Source organism: Coregonus lavaretus (genome assembly GCF_964263955.1).
Source record: "Coregonus lavaretus genome assembly, chromosome: 32".
In the NCBI taxonomy this organism is placed as follows: domain Eukaryota; kingdom Metazoa; phylum Chordata; class Actinopteri; order Salmoniformes; family Salmonidae; genus Coregonus; species Coregonus lavaretus.
In genome coordinates, this window is record NC_140019.1 from 36,246,435 (window position 1) to 36,267,395 (window position 20,961).

The 20,961-nt window shown below is 37.3% G+C and overlaps 1 protein-coding gene across 1 annotated transcript in view; it reads right to left on the reverse strand.

Moving 5' to 3' along the window:
* LOC311107273 (glycine receptor subunit alphaZ1-like) overlaps positions 1–20,961 on the reverse strand; it is a gene marked incomplete at both ends in the record, with an annotated part of 96,141 nt that overhangs the window by 50,990 nt on the left and 24,190 nt on the right. Inside the window, 2 exons of the mRNA XM_084149753.1 lie at positions 19,288–19,425; positions 20,013–20,095. Of these exons, the coding sequence (XP_084005879.1) occupies positions 19,288–19,425; positions 20,013–20,095 (221 nt within the window). The remainder of the gene's footprint in view (positions 1–19,287; positions 19,426–20,012; positions 20,096–20,961) is intronic.

Genomic DNA, 20,961 nt, shown 5'->3' on the forward strand with positions numbered 1-20,961 from the left:
TTATATTCCATATACTGGCCTTTAGTCTCCGTTTATATTCCATAAAGACTGGCCTTTAGTCTTTGTTTGTATTCCATATAGACTGGCCTTTATTCTCTGTTTAGATACCATCTAGACTGGAATTTAGTCTCTGTTTATATTCCATCTAGACTGGCCTTTAGTCTCTTTTTAGTTTCCATCTAAACTGGCCTTTAGTCTCTGTTTAGATTCCATCTAGACTGGCCTTCAGTAACTGTTTAGATTCCATCTAGACTGGCCTTCAGTTTCTTTTTATATTCCATATAGACTGGCCTTTAATCTCTGTTTAGATTATTCTAGACTTGCCTTTAGCCTCTGTTTAGATTCCATATAGACTACTCTTTAGTCTCTGTTTATATTCAATATAGACTGGCCTTTAGTCTCTGTTTAGATTCCATAAAGACTGGCCTTTAGTCTCTGTTCATATTCCATATAGACTGGCCTTAGTCTCTGTTTAGATTCCATCTAGACTGGCCTTTAGATTCTGTTTAGATTCCATCTAGACTGGCCTTTAGTCTCTGTTTATATTCCATATAGACTGGACTTTAGTCTCTGTTTAGATTCCATCTAGACTGGCCTTAAGTCTCTGTTTATATTCCATCTAGACTGGCCTTTAAATTCTGTTTATATTCCATCTAGACTGGCCTTTAGTCTCTGTTTATATTCCATATAGACTGGCCTTTAGTCTATGTTTAGATTCCATCTAGACTGGCCTTAAGTCTCTGTTTATATTCCATATAGACTGGCCTTTAGTCTCTGTTTATATTCCATATAGACTGGTCTTTAGTTTCTGTTTATATTCCATCTAGACTGGCCTTTAGTCTCTGTTTAGATTCCATCTAGACTGGCCTTTAGTCTCTGTTTAGATTCCGTCTAGACTGGCCTTCAGTCTCTGTTTCTATTCCATATAGACTGGCCTTTAATCTCTGTTTAGAATATTCTCGACTGGCCTTTAGCCTCTGTTTAGGTTATTCTAGACTGGCCTTTAGCCTCTGTTTAGATGATTCTAGACTGGCCTTTAGTCTCTGTTTAGATTCCATCTAGACTGGCCTTTAGTCTCTGTTTATATTCCAAATAGACGACTCTTTAGTCTCTGTCTATATTCCATTTAGACTGGCCTTTAGTCTCTGTTTAGATTCCATCTAGACTGGCCTTTAATCTCTGTTTAGATTCCTTCTAGACTGGCCTTTAGTCTCTGTTTAGATTCCGCCTAGACAGGCATTCAGTCTTTGTTTAGATTCCATCTAGACTGGCCTTAAGTCTCTGTTTATATTCCATATAAACTGGCCTTTAGTCTCTGTTTAGATTATTCTAGACTGGCCTTCAGTCTCTGTTTATATTCCATATAGACTGGCCTTTAGTCTCTGTTTAGATTCTATCTAGACTGGCCTTAAGTCTCGGTTTATATTCCATATAGACTGGCTATTAGTCTCTGTTTAGATTATTCTAGACTGGCCTTTAGTCTCTGTTTATATTCCATTTAGACTCGCCTTTAGTCTATGTTTATATTCCATATAGACTGGCATTTATTCTCTGTTTATATTCCATCTAGACTGGCCTTTAGTCTCTGTTTTTATTCCATACAGACTGGCATTTAGTCTCTGTTTAGATTCCATAAAGACTGGCCTTTAGTCTCTGTTGATATTCCATATAGACTGACCTTTAGTCTCTGTTTAGATTCCATCTAGACTGGCCTTTAGTCTCTGTTTTTATTCCATACAGACTGGCATTTAGTCTCTGTTTAGATTCCATATAGACTTGCCTTTAGTCTCTGTTTAGATTATTCTAGACTGGCCTTTAGTCTCTGTTTATATTCCATATAGACTCGACTTTAGTCTATGTTTATATTCCATATAGAGTAGCATTTATTCTCTGTTTATATTCCATCTACTCTGGCCTTTAGTCTCTGTTTAGATTCCATCTAGACTGTCCTTTAGTCTCTGTTTATATTCCATATAGACTGGCCTTTAGTCTCTGTTTAGATTCCATAAAGACTGGCCTTTAGTCTATGTTGATATTCCATATACACTGACCTTTAGTCTCTGTTTAGATTCCATAAAGACTGGCCTTTAGTCTCTGTTTAGATTCCATATAGACTGGCCTTTATTCTCTGTTTAGATTCCATGTAGACTGGCCTTTAGTCTATGTTTATATTCCATATAGACTGGCCTTTAGTCTCATTTTATATTCCATATAGACTGGTCTTTAGTTTCTGTTTATATTCCATCTAGACTGGCCTTTATTCTCTGTTTAGATTCCATCTAGACTGGCCTTTAGTCTCTGTTTAGATTCCGTCTAGACTGGCCTTCAGTCTCTGTTTCTATTCCATATAGACTGGCCTTTAGTCTATGTTTAGATTCCATCTAGACTGGCCTTAAGTCTCTGTTTATATTCCATATAGACTGGCCTTTAGTCTCTGTTTATATTCCATATATACTGGTCTTTAGTTTCTGTTTATATTCCATCTAGACTGGCATTTAGTCTCTGTTTAGATTCCATCTAGACTGGCCTTTAGTCTCTGTTTAGATTCCATCTAGACTGGCCTTCAGTCTCTGTTTCTATTCCATCTAGACTGGCCTTTAATCTCTGTTTCGAATATTCTAGACTGGCCTTTAGCCTCTGTTTAGGTTATTCTAGACTGGCCTTTAGCCTCTGTTTAGATTATTCTAAACTGGCCTTTAGACTCTATTTATATTCCATATAGACTGGCCTTTAGTCTCTATTTACATTCCATCTAGACTGGCCTTTAGTCTCTGTTTAGATTCCATCTAGACTGGCCTTTAGTCTCTGTTTAGATTCCATCTAGACTGGCCTTTCGTCTCTGTTTAGATTCCATCTAGACTGGCCTTTAGTCTCTGTTTAGATTCCACCCAGACAGGCATTCAGTCTTTGTTTAGAATCCATCTAGACTGGCCTTAAGTCTCTGTTTATATTCCATATAGACTGGCCTTTAGTCTCTGTTTAGATTATTCTAGACTGGCATTCAGTCTCTGTTTATATTCCATATAGACTGGCCTTTAGTCTCTGTTTAGATTCCATCTAGACTGGCCTTAAGTCTCGGTTTATATTCCATATAGACTGGCCTTTAGTCTCTGTTTAGATTATTCTAGACTGGCCTTTAGTCTCTGTTTATATTCCATATAGACTCGCCTTTAGTCTATGTTTATATTCCATATAGACTGGCATTTATTCTCTGTTTATATTCCATCTAGACTGGCCTTTAGTCTCTGTTTAGATTCCATCTAGACTGGCCTTTAGTCTCTGTTTTTATTCCATACAGACTGGCATTTAGTCTCTGTTTATATTCCATATAGACTTGCCTTTAGTCTCTGTTTAGATTATTCTAGACTGGCCTTTAGTCTCTGTTTATATTCCATATAGACTCGACTTTAGTCTATGTTTATATTCCATATAGAGTAGCATTTATTCTCTGTTTATATTCCATCTACTCTGGCCTTTAGTCTCTGTTTAGATTCCATAAAGACTGGCCTTTAGTCTCTGTTGATATTCCATATAGACTGACCTTTAGTCTCTGTTTAGATTCCATCTAGACTGGCCTTTAGTCTCTGTTTTTATTCCATACAGACTGGCATTTAGTCTCTTTTTATATTCCATATAGACTTGCCTTTAGTCTCTGTTTAGATTATTCTAGACTGGCCTTTAGTCTCTGTTTATATTCCATATAGACTCGACTTTAGTCTATGTTTATATTCCATATAGAGTAGCATTTATTCTCTGTTTATATTCCATCTACTCTGGCCTTTAGTCTCTGTTTAGATTCCATCTAGACTGTCCTTTAGTCTCTGTTTATATTCCATATAGACTGGCCTTTAGTCTCTGTTTAGATTCCATAAAGACTGGCCTTTAGTCTATGTTGATATTCCATATACACTGACCTTTAGTCTCTGTTTAGATTCCATAAAGACTGGCCTTTAGTCTCTGTTTAGATTCCATATAGACTGGCCTTTATTCTCTGTTTAGATTCCATGTAGACTGGCCTTTAGTCTATGTTTATATTCCATATAGACTGGCCTTTAGTCTCATTTTATATTCCATATAGACTGGTCTTTAGTTTCTGTTTATATTCCATCTAGACTGGCCTTTATTCTCTGTTTAGATTCCATCTAGACTGGCCTTTAGTCTCTGTTTAGATTCCGTCTAGACTGGCCTTCAGTCTCTGTTTCTATTCCATATAGACTGGCCTTTAGTCTATGTTTAGATTCCATCTAGACTGGCCTTAAGTCTCTGTTTATATTCCATATAGACTGGCCTTTAGTCTCTGTTTATATTCCATATATACTGGTCTTTAGTTTCTGTTTATATTCCATCTAGACTGGCATTTAGTCTCTGTTTAGATTCCATCTAGACTGGCCTTTAGTCTCTGTTTAGATTCCATCTAGACTGGCCTTCAGTCTCTGTTTCTATTCCATCTAGACTGGCCTTTAATCTCTGTTTCGAATATTCTAGACTGGCCTTTAGCCTCTGTTTAGGTTATTCTAGACTGGCCTTTAGCCTCTGTTTAGATTATTCTAAACTGGCCTTTAGACTCTATTTATATTCCATATAGACTGGCCTTTAGTCTCTATTTACATTCCATCTAGACTGGCCTTTAGTCTCTGTTTAGATTCCATCTAGACTGGCCTTTAGTCTCTGTTTAGATTCCATCTAGACTGGCCTTTCGTCTCTGTTTAGATTCCATCTAGACTGGCCTTTAGTCTCTGTTTAGATTCCACCCAGACAGGCATTCAGTCTTTGTTTAGATTCCATCTAGACTGGCCTTAAGTCTCTGTTTATATTCCATATAGACTGGCCTTTAGTCTCTGTTTAGATTATTCTAGACTGGCATTCAGTCTCTGTTTATATTCCATATAGACTGGCCTTTAGTCTCTGTTTAGATCCCATCTAGACTGGCCTTAAGTCTCGGTTTATATTCCATATAGACTGGCCTTTAGTCTCTGTTTAGATTATTCTAGACTGGCCTTTAGTCTCTGTTTATATTCCATATAGACTCGCCTTTAGTCTATGTTTATATTCCATATAGACTGGCATTTATTCTCTGTTTATATTCCATCTAGACTGGCCTTTAGTCTCTGTTTAGATTCCATCTAGACTGGCCTTTAGTCTCTGTTTTTATTCCATACAGACTGGCATTTAGTCTCTGTTTATATTCCATATAGACTTGCCTTTAGTCTCTGTTTAGATTATTCTAGACTGGCCTTTAGTCTCTGTTTATATTCCATATAGACTCGACTTTAGTCTATGTTTATATTCCATATAGAGTAGCATTTATTCTCTGTTTATATTCCATCTACTCTGGCCTTTAGTCTCTGTTTAGATTCCATAAAGACTGGCCTTTAGTCTCTGTTGATATTCCATATAGACTGACCTTTAGTCTCTGTTTAGATTCCATCTAGACTGGCCTTTAGTCTCTGTTTTTATTCCATACAGACTGGCATTTAGTCTCTTTTTATATTCCATATAGACTTGCCTTTAGTCTCTGTTTAGATTATTCTAGACTGGCCTTTAGTCTCTGTTTATATTCCATATAGACTCGACTTTAGTCTATGTTTATATTCCATATAGAGTAGCATTTATTCTCTGTTTATATTCCATCTACTCTGGCCTTTAGTCTCTGTTTAGATTCCATCTAGACTGTCCTTTAGTCTCTGTTTATATTCCATATAGACTGGCCTTTAGTCTCTGTTTAGATTCCATAAAGACTGGCCTTTAGTCTCTGTTGATATTCCATATAGACTGACCTTTAGTCTCTGTTTAGATTCCATAAAGACTGGCCTTTAGTCTCTGTTTAGATTCCATATAGACTGGCCTTTATTCTCTGTTTAGATTCCATGTAGACTGGCCTTTAGTCTATGTTTATATTCCATATAGACTGGCCTTTAGTCTCATTTTATATTCCATATAGACTGGTCTTTAGTTTCTGTTTATATTCCATCTAGACTGGCCTTTATTCTCTGTTTAGATTCCATCTAGACTGGCCTTTAGTCTCTGTTTAGATTCCGTCTAGACTGGCCTTCAGTCTCTGTTTCTATTCCATATAGACTGGCCTTTAGTCTATGTTTAGATTCCATCTAGACTGGCCTTAAGTCTCTGTTTATATTCCATATAGACTGGCCTTTAGTCTCTGTTTATATTCCATATAGACTGGTCTTTAGTTTCTGTTTATATTCCATCTAGACTGGCCTTTAGTCTCTGTTTAGATTCCATCTAGACTGGCCTTTAGTCTCTTTTTAGATTCCATCTAGACTGGCCTTCAGTCTCTGTTTCTATTCCATCTAGACTGGCCTTTAGTCTCTGTTTATATTCCATATAGACTGGCCTTTAGTCTATGTTTAGATTCCATCTAGACTGGCCTTAAATCTCTCTTTATATTCCATATAGACTGGCCTTTAGTCTCATTTTATATTCCATATAGACTGGTCTTTAGTTTCTGTTTATATTCCATCTAGACTGGCCTTTAGTCTCTGTTTAGATTCCATCTAGACTGGCCTTTAGTCTCTGTTTAGATTCCGTCTAGACTGGCCTTCAGTCTCTGTTTCTATTCCATATAGACTGGCCTTTAATCTCTGTTTCGAATATTCTAGACTGGCCTTTAGCCTCTGTTTAGGTTATTCTAGACTGGCCTTAAGCCTCTGTTTAGATTATTCTAAACTGGCCTTTAGACTCTATTTATATTCCATATAGACTGGCCTTTAGTCTCTATTTACATTCCATCTAGACTGGCCTTTAGTCTCTGTTTAGATTCCATCTAGACTGCCCTTTAGTCTCTGTTTAGATTCCATCTAGACTGGCCTTTCGTCTCTGTTTAGATTATTCTAGACTGGCATTCAGTCTCTGTTTATATTCCATATAGACTGGCCTTTAGTCTCTGTTTAGATTCCATCTAGACTGGCCTTAAGTCTCGGTTTATATTCCATATAGACTGGCCTTTAGTCTCTGTTTAGATTATTCTAGACTGGCCTTTAGTCTCTGTTTATATTCCATATAGACTCGCCTTTAGTCTATGTTTATATTCCATATAGACTGGCATTTATTCTCTGTTTATATTCCATCTAGACTGGCCTTTAGTCTCTGTTTAGATTCCATATAGACTGTCCTTTAGTCTCTGTTGATATTCCATATAGACTGACCTTTAGTCTCTGTTTATATTCCATATAGAGTGGCCTTTAGAGTCTCTGTTTATATTCCATATAGACTGGTCTTAAGTCTCTGTTTATATAGACTGACCTTTAGTTGCTGTTTATATTTAATCTAAACTGGCCTTTAGTCTCTGTTTAGATTCCATCTAGACTGGCCTTTAGTCTGTGTTTTTATTCCATACAGACTGGCATTTAGTCTCTGTTTATATTCTATATAGACTGGCCTTTAGTCTCTGTTTATATTCCATGTAGACTTGTCTTAAGTCTCTGTTTATAAAGAATGGCCTTTAGTTGCTGTTTAGATTCCATATAGACTGGCCTTTAGTCTATGTTTATATTCCATATAGATTGGCCTTTAGTCTCCATTTATATTCTATCTAGACTGGCCTTTAGTCTCTGTTTAGATTCCATCTAGACTGTCATTTAGTCTCTGTTTATATTCCATATAGACTGGCCTTTAGTCTCTGATTAGATTCCATAAAGACTGGCCTTTAGTCTTTGTTTAGATTCCATATAGACTGGCCTTTATTCTCTGTTTATATACCATCTAGACTGGCATTTAGTCTCTGTTTAGATTCCATCTAGACTGGCCTTTAGTCTCTGTTTAGTTTCCATCTAAACTGGCCTTTAGTCTCTGTTTGATTTCATCTAGACTGGCCTTCAGTAACTGTTTAAATTCCATCTAGACTGGCCTTCAGTTTCTTTTTATATTCCATATAGACTGGCCTTTAATCTCTGTTTAGATTATTCTAGACTTGCCTTTAGCCTCTGTTTAAGTTATTCTAGACTGACCTTTAGCCTCTCTTTGGATTATTATAGACTGACATTTTCTTTCTGTTTAGATTATTCTAGACTGGCCTTTAGTCTCTGTTTATATTCCATATAGACTGGCCTTCAGTCTCTGTTTAGATTCCATAAAGACTGGCCTTTAGTCTAGGTTTATAATCCATATAGACTGGCCTTTATTCTCTGTCTAGATTCCATCTAGACTGGCCTTTAGTCTCTGTTTAGATTCCATGTAGACTGACCTTTAGTCTCTGTTTTTATTCCATATAGATTGGCCTTTAGTCTCTGTTTTTATTCCATATAGACTGACCTTCAGTCTCTGTTTATATTCCATATAGACTGGCCTTTAGTCTCTGTTTAGATTCCATCTAGACTGGCCTTAAGTCTCTGTTTATATTCCATCTAGACTGGCCTTTAGATTCTGTTTATATTCCATCTAGACTGGCCTTTAGTCTCTGTTTATATTCCATATAGACTGGCCTTTAGTCTATGTTTAGATTCCATCTAGACTGGCCTTAAGTCTCTCTTTATATTCCATATAGACTGGCCTTTAGTCTCTGTTTATATTCCATATAGACTGGTCTTTCGTTTCTGTTTATATTCCATCTAGACTGGCCTTTAGTCTCTGTTTAGATTCCATCTAGACTGGCCTTTAGTCTCTGTTTAGATTCCGTCTAGACTGGCCTTCAGTCTCTGTTTCTATTCCATATAGACTGGCCTTTAATCTCTGTTTCGAATATTCTAGACTGGCCTTTAGCCTCTGTTTAGGTTATTCTAGACTGGCCTTTAGCCTCTGTTTAGATTATTCTAAACTGGCCTTTAGACTCTGTTTATATTCCATATAGACTGGCCTTTAGTCTCTATTTACATTCCATCTAGACTGGCCTTTAGTCTCTGTTTAGATTCCATCTAGACTGGCCTTTAGTCTCTGTTTAGATTCCATCTAGACTGGCCTTTAGTTTCCGTTTATATTCCATCTAGACAGGCCTTTAGTCTCTGTTTAGATTCCATCTAGACTGGCCTTTAGTCTCTGTTTAGATTCCATCTAGAATGGCCTTTAGTCTCTGTTTAGATTCCGTCTAGACAGGCATTCAGTCTTTGTTTAGATTCCATCTAGACTGGCCTTAAGTCTCTGTTTATATTCCATATAGACTGGCCTTTAGTCTCTGTTTAGATTATTCTAGACTGGCATTCAGTCTCTGTTTATATTCCATATAGACTGGCCTTTAGTCTCTGTTTAGATTCCATCTAGACTGGCCTTAAGTCTCGGTTTATATTCCATATAGACTGGCCTTTAGTCTCTGTTTAGATTATTCTAGACTGGCCTTTAGTCTCTGTTTAGATTCCATCTAGACTGTCCTTTAGTCTCTGTTTATATTCAATATAGACTGGCCTTCAGTCTCTGTTTAGATTCCATAAAGACTGGCCTTTATTCTAGGTTTATAATCCATATAGACTGGCCTTTATTCTCTGTTTAGATTCCATCTAGACTGGCCTTTAGTCTCTGTTTAGATTCCATCTAGACTGGCCTTCAGTAACTGTTTAGATTCCATCTAGACTGGCCTTCAGTTTCTTTTTATATTCCATATAGACTGGCCTTTAATCTCTGTTTAGATTATTCTAGACTTGCCTTTAGCCTCTGTTTAGATTCCATATAGACTACTCTTTAGTCTCTGTTTATATTCAATATAGACTGGCCTTTAGTCTCTGTTTAGATTCCATAAAGACTGGCCTTTAGTCTCTGTTCATATTCCATATAGACTGGCCTTAGTCTCTGTTTAGATTCCATCTAGACTGGCCTTTAGATTCTGTTTAGATTCCATCTAGACTGGCCTTTAGTCTCTGTTTATATTCCATATAGACTGGACTTTAGTCTCTGTTTAGATTCCATCTAGACTGGCCTTAAGTCTCTGTTTATATTCCATCTAGACTGTTCTTTAAATTCTGTTTATATTCCATCTAGACTGGCCTTTAGTCTCTGTTTATATTCCATATAGACTGGCCTTTAGTCTATGTTTAGATTCCATCTAGACTGGCCTTAAGTCTCTGTTTATATTCCATATAGACTGGCCTTTAGTCTCTGTTTATATTCCATATAGACTGGTCTTTAGTTTCTGTTTATATTCCATCTAGACTGGCCTTTAGTCTCTGTTTAGATTCCATCTAGACTGGCCTTTAGTCTCTGTTTAGATTCCGTCTAGACTGGCCTTCAGTCTCTGTTTCTATTCCATATAGACTGGCCTTTAATCTCTGTTTAGAATATTCTCGACTGGCCTTTAGCCTCTGTTTAGGTTATTCTAGACTGGCCTTTAGCCTCTGTTTAGATGATTCTAGACTGGCCTTTAGTCTCTGTTTAGATTCCATCTAGACTGGCCTTTAGTCTCTGTTTATATTCCAAATAGACGACTCTTTAGTCTCTGTCTATATTCCATTTAGACTGGCCTTTAGTCTCTGTTTAGATTCCATCTAGACTGGCCTTTAATCTCTGTTTAGATTCCTTCTAGACTGGCCTTTAGTCTCTGTTTAGATTCCGCCTAGACAGGCATTCAGTCTTTGTTTAGATTCCATCTAGACTGGCCTTAAGTCTCTGTTTATATTCCATATAAACTGGCCTTTAGTCTCTGTTTAGATTATTCTAGACTGGCCTTCAGTCTCTGTTTATATTCCATATAGACTGGCCTTTAGTCTCTGTTTAGATTCTATCTAGACTGGCCTTAAGTCTCGGTTTATATTCCATATAGACTGGCTATTAGTCTCTGTTTAGATTATTCTAGACTGGCCTTTAGTCTCTGTTTATATTCCATTTAGACTCGCCTTTAGTCTATGTTTATATTCCATATAGACTGGCATTTATTCTCTGTTTATATTCCATCTAGACTGGCCTTTAGTCTCTGTTTTTATTCCATACAGACTGGCATTTAGTCTCTGTTTAGATTCCATAAAGACTGGCCTTTAGTCTCTGTTGATATTCCATATAGACTGACCTTTAGTCTCTGTTTAGATTCCATCTAGACTGGCCTTTAGTCTCTGTTTTTATTCCATACAGACTGGCATTTAGTCTCTGTTTATATTCCATATAGACTTGCCTTTAGTCTCTGTTTAGATTATTCTAGACTGGCCTTTAGTCTCTGTTTATATTCCATATAGACTCGACTTTAGTCTATGTTTATATTCCATATAGAGTAGCATTTATTCTCTGTTTATATTCCATCTACTCTGGCCTTTAGTCTCTGTTTAGATTCCATCTAGACTGTCCTTTAGTCTCTGTTTATATTCCATATAGACTGGCCTTTAGTCTCTGTTTAGATTCCATAAAGACTGGCCTTTAGTCTATGTTGATATTCCATATACACTGACCTTTAGTCTCTGTTTAGATTCCATAAAGACTGGCCTTTAGTCTCTGTTTAGATTCCATATAGACTGGCCTTTATTCTCTGTTTAGATTCCATGTAGACTGGCCTTTAGTCTATGTTTATATTCCATATAGACTGGCCTTTAGTCTCATTTTATATTCCATATAGACTGGTCTTTAGTTTCTGTTTATATTCCATCTAGACTGGCCTTTATTCTCTGTTTAGATTCCATCTAGACTGGCCTTTAGTCTCTGTTTAGATTCCGTCTAGACTGGCCTTCAGTCTCTGTTTCTATTCCATATAGACTGGCCTTTAGTCTATGTTTAGATTCCATCTAGACTGGCCTTAAGTCTCTGTTTATATTCCATATAGACTGGCCTTTAGTCTCTGTTTATATTCCATATATACTGGTCTTTAGTTTCTGTTTATATTCCATCTAGACTGGCATTTAGTCTCTGTTTAGATTCCATCTAGACTGGCCTTTAGTCTCTGTTTAGATTCCATCTAGACTGGCCTTCAGTCTCTGTTTCTATTCCATCTAGACTGGCCTTTAATCTCTGTTTCGAATATTCTAGACTGGCCTTTAGCCTCTGTTTAGGTTATTCTAGACTGGCCTTTAGCCTCTGTTTAGATTATTCTAAACTGGCCTTTAGACTCTATTTATATTCCATATAGACTGGCCTTTAGTCTCTATTTACATTCCATCTAGACTGGCCTTTAGTCTCTGTTTAGATTCCATCTAGACTGGCCTTTAGTCTCTGTTTAGATTCCATCTAGACTGGCCTTTCGTCTCTGTTTAGATTCCATCTAGACTGGCCTTTAGTCTCTGTTTAGATTCCACCCAGACAGGCATTCAGTCTTTGTTTAGATTCCATCTAGACTGGCCTTAAGTCTCTGTTTATATTCCATATAGACTGGCCTTTAGTCTCTGTTTAGATTATTCTAGACTGGCATTCAGTCTCTGTTTATATTCCATATAGACTGGCCTTTAGTCTCTGTTTAGATTCCATCTAGACTGGCCTTAAGTCTCGGTTTATATTCCATATAGACTGGCCTTTAGTCTCTGTTTAGATTATTCTAGACTGGCCTTTAGTCTCTGTTTATATTCCATATAGACTCGCCTTTAGTCTATGTTTATATTCCATATAGACTGGCATTTATTCTCTGTTTATATTCCATCTAGACTGGCCTTTAGTCTCTGTTTAGATTCCATCTAGACTGGCCTTTAGTCTCTGTTTTTATTCCATACAGACTGGCATTTAGTCTCTGTTTATATTCCATATAGACTTGCCTTTAGTCTCTGTTTAGATTATTCTAGACTGGCCTTTAGTCTCTGTTTATATTCCATATAGACTCGACTTTAGTCTATGTTTATATTCCATATAGAGTAGCATTTATTCTCTGTTTATATTCCATCTACTCTGGCCTTTAGTCTCTGTTTAGATTCCATAAAGACTGGCCTTTAGTCTCTGTTGATATTCCATATAGACTGACCTTTAGTCTCTGTTTAGATTCCATCTAGACTGGCCTTTAGTCTCTGTTTTTATTCCATACAGACTGGCATTTAGTCTCTTTTTATATTCCATATAGACTTGCCTTTAGTCTCTGTTTAGATTATTCTAGACTGGCCTTTAGTCTCTGTTTATATTCCATATAGACTCGACTTTAGTCTATGTTTATATTCCATATAGAGTAGCATTTATTCTCTGTTTATATTCCATCTACTCTGGCCTTTAGTCTCTGTTTAGATTCCATCTAGACTGTCCTTTAGTCTCTGTTTATATTCCATATAGACTGGCCTTTAGTCTCTGTTTAGATTCCATAAAGACTGGCCTTTAGTCTCTGTTGATATTCCATATAGACTGACCTTTAGTCTCTGTTTAGATTCCATAAAGACTGGCCTTTAGTCTCTGTTTAGATTCCATATAGACTGGCCTTTATTCTCTGTTTAGATTCCATGTAGACTGGCCTTTAGTCTATGTTTATATTCCATATAGACTGGCCTTTAGTCTCATTTTATATTCCATATAGACTGGTCTTTAGTTTCTGTTTATATTCCATCTAGACTGGCCTTTATTCTCTGTTTAGATTCCATCTAGACTGGCCTTTAGTCTCTGTTTAGATTCCGTCTAGACTGGCCTTCAGTCTCTGTTTCTATTCCATATAGACTGGCCTTTAGTCTATGTTTAGATTCCATCTAGACTGGCCTTAAGTCTCTGTTTATATTCCATATAGACTGGCCTTTAGTCTCTGTTTATATTCCATATAGACTGGTCTTTAGTTTCTGTTTATATTCCATCTAGACTGGCCTTTAGTCTCTGTTTAGATTCCATCTAGACTGGCCTTTAGTCTCTTTTTAGATTCCATCTAGACTGGCCTTCAGTCTCTGTTTCTATTCCATCTAGACTGGCCTTTAGTCTCTGTTTATATTCCATATAGACTGGCCTTTAGTCTATGTTTAGATTCCATCTAGACTGGCCTTAAGTCTCTCTTTATATTCCATATAGACTGGCCTTTAGTCTCATTTTATATTCCATATAGACTGGTCTTTAGTTTCTGTTTATATTCCATCTAGACTGGCCTTTAGTCTCTGTTTAAATTCCATCTAGACTGGCCTTTAGTCTCTGTTTAGATTCCGTCTAGACTGGCCTTCAGTCTCTGTTTCTATTCCATATAGACTGGCCTTTAATCTCTGTTTCGAATATTCTAGACTGGCCTTTAGCCTCTGTTTAGGTTATTCTAGACTGGCCTTAAGCCTCTGTTTAGATTATTCTAAACTGGCCTTTAGACTCTATTTATATTCCATATAGACTGGCCTTTAGTCTCTATTTACATTCCATCTAGACTGGCCTTTAGTCTCTGTTTAGATTCCATCTAGACTGCCCTTTAGTCTCTGTTTAGATTCCATCTAGACTGGCCTTTCGTCTCTGTTTAGATTATTCTAGACTGGCATTCAGTCTCTGTTTATATTCCATATAGACTGGCCTTTAGTCTCTGTTTAGATTCCATCTAGACTGGCCTTAAGTCTCGGTTTATATTCCATATAGACTGGCCTTTAGTCTCTGTTTAGATTATTCTAGACTGGCCTTTAGTCTCTGTTTATATTCCATATAGACTCGCCTTTAGTCTATGTTTATATTCCATATAGACTGGCATTTATTCTCTGTTTATATTCCATCTAGACTGGCCTTTAGTCTCTGTTTAGATTCCATATAGACTGTCCTTTAGTCTCTGTTGATATTCCATATAGACTGACCTTTAGTCTCTGTTTATATTCCATATAGAGTGGCCTTTAGAGTCTCTGTTTATATTCCATATAGACTGGTCTTAAGTCTCTGTTTATATAGACTGACCTTTAGTTGCTGTTTATATTTAATCTAAACTGGCCTTTAGTCTCTGTTTAGATTCCATCTAGACTGGCCTTTAGTCTGTGTTTTTATTCCATACAGACTGGCATTTAGTCTCTGTTTATATTCTATATAGACTGGCCTTTAGTCTCTGTTTATATTCCATGTAGACTTGTCTTAAGTCTCTGTTTATAAAGAATGGCCTTTAGTTGCTGTTTAGATTCCATATAGACTGGCCTTTAGTCTATGTTTATATTCCATATAGATTGGCCTTCAGTCTCCATTTATATTCCATCTAGACTGGCCTTTAGTCTCTGTTTAGATTCCATCTAGACTGTCATTTAGTCTCTGTTTATATTCCATATAGACTGGCCTTTAGTCTCTGATTAGATTCCATAAAGACTGGCCTTTAGTCTTTGTTTAGATTCCATATAGACTGGCCTTTATTCTCTGTTTATATACCATCTAGACTGGCATTTAGTCTCTGTTTAGATTCCATCTAGACTGGCCTTTAGTCTCTGTTTAGTTTCCATCTAAACTGGCCTTTAGTCTCTGTTTGATTTCATCTAGACTGGCCTTCAGTAACTGTTTAAATTCCATCTAGACTGGCCTTCAGTTTCTTTTTATATTCCATATAGACTGGCCTTTAATCTCTGTTTAGATTATTCTAGACTTGCCTTTAGCCTCTGTTTAAGTTATTCTAGACTGACCTTTAGCCTCTCTTTGGATTATTATAGACTGACATTTTCTTTCTGTTTAGATTATTCTAGACTGGCCTTTAGTCTCTGTTTATATTCCATATAGACTGGCCTTCAGTCTCTGTTTAGATTCCATAAAGACTGGCCTTTAGTCTAGGTTTATAATCCATATAGACTGGCCTTTATTCTCTGTCTAGATTCCATCTAGACTGGCCTTTAGTCTCTGTTTAGATTCCATGTAGACTGACCTTTAGTCTCTGTTTTTATTCCATATAGATTGGCCTTTAGTCTCTGTTTTTATTCCATATAGACTGACCTTCAGTCTCTGTTTATATTCCATATAGACTGGCCTTTAGTCTCTGTTTAGATTCCATCTAGACTGGCCTTAAGTCTCTGTTTATATTCCATCTAGACTGGCCTTTAGTCTCTGTTTATATTCCATATAGACTGGCCTTTAGTCTATGTTTAGATTCCATCTAGACTGGCCTTAAGTCTCTCTTTATATTCCATATAGACTGGCCTTTAGTCTCTGTTTATATTCCATATAGACTGGTCTTTAGTTTCTGTTTATATTCCATCTAGACTGGCCTTTAGAGTCTCTGTTTATATTCCATATAGACTGGTCTTAAGTCTCTGTTTATATAGACTGACCTTTAGTTGCTGTTTATATTTAATCTAAACTGGCCTTTAGTCTCTGTTTAGATTCCATCTAGACTGGCCTTTAGTCTGTGTTTTTATTCCATACAGACTGGCATTTAGTCTCTGTTTATATTCCATATAGACTGGCCTTTAGTCTCTGTTTAGATTCCATCTAGACTGGCCTTAAGTCTCTGTTTATATTCCATCTAGACTGGCCTTTAGATTCTGTTTATATTCCATCTAGACTGGCCTTTAGTCTCTGTTTATATTCCATATAGACTGGCCTTTAGTCTATGTTTAGATTCCATCTAGACTGGCCTTAAGTCTCTCTTTATATTCCATATAGACTGGCCTTTAGTCTCTGTTTATATTCCATATAGACTGGTCTTTAGTTTCTGTTTATATTCCATCTAGACTGGCCTTTAGTCTCTGTTTAGATTCCATCTAGACTGGCCTTTAGTCTCTGTTTAGATTCCGTCTAGACTGGCCTTCAGTCTCTGTTTCTATTCCATATAGACTGGCCTTTAATCTCTGTTTAGAATATTCTAGACTGGCCTTTAGCCTCTGTTTAGGTTATTCTAGACTGGCCTTTAGCCTCTGTTTAGATTATTCTAAACTGGCCTTTAGACTCTGTTTATATTCCATATAGACTGGCCTTTAGTCTCTATTTACATTCCATCTAGACTGGCCTTTAGTCTCTGTTTAGATTCCATCTAGACTGGCCTTTAGTCTCTGTTTAGATTCCATCTAGACTGGCCTTTAGTTTCCGTTTATATTCCATCTAGACAGGCCTTTAGTCTCTGTTTAGATTCCATCTAGACTGGCCTTTAGTCTCTGTTTAGATTCCATCTAGAATGGCCTTTAGTCTCTGTTTAGATTCCGTCTAGACAGGCATTCAGTCTTTGTTTAGATTCCATCTAGACTGGCCTTAAGTCTCTGTTTATATTCCATATAGACTGGCCTTTAGTCTCTGTTTAGATTATTCTAGACTGGCATTCAGTCTCTGTTTATATTCCATATAGACTGGCCTTTAGTCTCTGTTTAGATTCCATCTAGACTGGCCTTAAGTCTCGGTTTATATTCCATATAGACTGGCCTTTAGTCTCTGTTTAGATTATTCTAGACTGGCCTTTAGTCTCTGTTTAGATTCCATCTAGACTGTCCTTTAGTCTCTGTTTATATTCAATATAGACTGGCCTTCAGTCTCTGTTTAGATTCCATAAAGACTGGCCTTTATTCTAGGTTTATAATCCATATAGACTGGCCTTTATTCTCTGTCTAGATTCCATCTAGACTGGCCTTTAGTCTCTGTTTAGATTCCATGTAGACTGACCTTTAGTCTCTGTTTTTATTCCATATAGACTGGCCTTTAGTCTCCGTTTTTATTCCATATAGACTGACCTTCAGTCTCTGTTTATATTCCATATAGACTGGCGTTTAGTCTCTGTTTAGATTATTCTAGACAGGCCTTTAGTCTCTGTTTAGATTCCATCTAGACTGTCCTTTAGTCTCTGTTTATATTCAATATAGACTGGCCTTCAGTCTCTGTTTAGATTCCATAAAGACTGGCCTTTATTCTAGGTTTATAATCCATATAGACTGGCCTTTATTCTCTGTCTAGATTCCATCTAGACTGGCCTTTAGTCTCTGTTTAGATTCCATGTAGACTGACCTTTAGTCTCTGTTTTTATTCCATATAGACTGGCCTTTAGTCTCCGTTTTTATTCCATATAGACTGACCTTCAATCTCTGTTTATATTCCATATAGACTGGCCTTTAGTCTCTGTTTAGATTATTCTAGACTGGCCTTTAGTCTATTTTTATATTCCATATAGACTGGCCTTTAGTCTCTGTTTATATTCCATCTAGACTGGCCTTTAGTCTCTGTTTATATTCCATATAGACTGGCCTTTAGTTTCTGTTTAGATTCCATCTAGACTGTCCTTTAGTCTCTGTTTATATTCCATATAGACTGGCCTTTAGTCTCTGTTTAGATTCCATCTAGACTGACCTTTAGTTTCTGTTTAGATTTCATCTAGACAGGCTTTCAGTCTCTGTTTAGATTCCATATAGACTGGCCTTCAATATCTGTTTCTTTCTGTTGTATCTGGAGAGTAACAATGTGAGACTGGTGAGGTTGAGTGGCCAGATGGTTTTCAGTGAATAGGGTGCTATTTGGGACAAAGCTATGGTTGATCCGGCCCTTCCTCCCTTCTTTCTCCCAATCAGTGTTCCAGCGTTTCGTGTCCTAACAACGCACCCTGTAATGTCTATGTTACGCTGTTCTCAGACTGTCAACTAAAGCCCTGTAATGTCTATGTTACGCTGTTCTCAGACTGTCAACTAAAGCCCTGTAATGTCTATGTTACGCTGTTCTCAGACTGTCAACTAAAGCCCTGTAATGTCTATGTTACGCTGTTCTCAGACTGTCAACTAAAGCCCTGTAATGTCTATGTTACGCTGTTCTCAGACTGTCAACTAAAGCCCTGTAATGTCTATGTTACGCTGTTCTCAGACTGTCAACTAAAGCCCTGTAATGTCTATGTTACGCTGTTCTCAGACTGTCAACTAAAGCCCTGTAATGTCTATGTTACGCTGTTCTCAGACTGTCAACTAAAGCCCTGTAATGTCTATGTTACGCTGTTCTCAGACTGTCAACTAAAGCCCTGTAATGTCTATGTTACGCTGTTCTCAGACTGTCAACTAAAGCCCTGTAATGTCTATGTTACGCTGTTCTCAGACTGTCAACTAAAGCCCTGTAATGTCTATGTTACGCTGTTCTCAGACTGTCAACTAAAGCCCTGTAATGTCTATGTTACGCTGTTCTCAGACTGTCAACTAAAGCCCTGTAATGTCTATGTTACGCTGTTCTCAGACTGTCAACTAAAGCCCTGTAATGTCTATGTTACGCTGTTCTCAGACTGTCAACTAAAGCCCTGTAATGTCTATGTTACGCTGCTCTCAGACTGTCAACTAAAGCCCTGTAATGTCTATGTTACGCTGTTCTCAGACTGTCAACTAAAGCCCTGTAATGTCTATGTTACGCTGTTCTCAGACTGTCAACTAAAGCCCTGTAATGTCTATGTTACGCTGTTCTCAGACTGTCAACTAAAGCCCTGTAATGTCTATGTTACGCTGTTCTCAGACTGTCAACTAAAGCCCTGTAATGTCTGTGTTACGCTGTTCTCAGACTGCCAACTAAAGCCCAAAGTAGAGAAAGAGAGTTTAGCTCAACGTACAAACCCCTTACAAAAGGTAGAGGTAGCCAGAGAAGTGGAGACAGACCAACCTGTGTTGTAGTGCTTGGTGCAGTACCGCAGGTCTTTTTCCTCTTTCAGTATAAACTGAGGTAATGTCAGTCCGTCTGCTACCTGCACGGCTCCCTTCTCGTCCCACTCAAATATGAGATCGTTCATCGTATAGCCGACTGGATGGGAACAGTTTGAAACAAGATCATTATTACCACAGTATTATTACAGTCTTACTACCACAGATTAGTACCACAGTACATTCAAGCTGTTTTTTTTTTTAAGAGAAAAATAATCATTATTGACAATGCGGTATGATGAATGTTTAAATGCCTTGATCAACCACCTCTACCGTAGCTCCACAGTGCTCATACGGAAGCAATACATGTTGCTTTCATTCTACATACCTGAGAACAATAAGTCAAGAAAAAAAGACAACGCCATCATTTCCAAAGAGAGGAGGTGGGGAGGGAGGGAGAAGCCAGTGATGGCTGGTTAGAGCAGGTTGGAGCAGGTTGGTCCCCCCCCCCCCTAACTCCCTCCCTGTCCCTTCCCTGTATCTGCTCTCTGCTGCTGCAGGGGCAACGTAAATCACTGGGCCTTTCATCATACTGTCCTCCAGACCAGGAACACATCCATCTCACCAACACAAAATAAATACTTCCCCCTCTTACCCTACCTGTGTGTGTGTGTGTGTGTGTGTGTGTGTGTGTGTGTGTGTGTGTGTGTGTGTGTGTGATAACTGTGTTCCTAAAGGAATACTCACAACTCTCCAGCTGCATGATACACGTCTGTACGTCCATAGGGAAGTTCTTCAAGTCCATCGGACAGGCCAGGACCAGCGTTATTCTGGTCACATAGAATAGCACAACAGAACAAAACAGAACAGCATAAAACAGGAAAGACCAGAACAGAACAGACTAGCCAGGATCAGCGTTATTACATAGAATAGAGTAGAATATAATGGAATGGAATAGAATAGAATGGAATAGAATAGAATGGAATAGAATATAATGGAATGGAATAGAATAGAATGGAATATAATGGAATAGAATAGAATGGAATAGAATAGAATAGAATGGAATTTTGAACTTTCTAGAACACATGAGGTCCATGGGACAGGCCAGGATCAGTGTTATTCTGGTCACATAGTATCCATCATTAAACTAGGTAATAATGTTGGTAACACTTTGTCTGCACTTATAACAACATGTTATATGCATGTTATATGCCTTTATAATGTCTTATAATAAGGTTTATATTATGTCTTCTTATGTTATTGTTCTAAAGTACAGTATTAGAGTAGCAGGGTAACATATTGTTCTAAAGCACAGTATTAGAGTAGCAGGGTAACATATTGTTCTAAAGCACAGTATTAGAGTAGCAGGGTAACATATTGTTCTAAAGCACAGTATTAGAGTAGCAGGGTAACATATTGTTATAAAGCACAGTATTAGAGTAGCAGGGTAACATATTGTTCTAAAGCACAGTATTAGAGTAGCAGGGTAACATATTGTTCTAAAGCACAGTATTAGAGTAGCAGGGTAACATATTGTTCTAAAGCACAGTATTAGAGTAGCAGGGTAACATATTGTTCTAAAGCACAGTATTAGAGTAGCAGGGTAACATATTGTTCTAAAGCACAGTATTAGAGTAGCAGGGTAACATATTGTTCTAAAGCACAGTATTAGAGTAGCAGGGTAACATATTGTTCT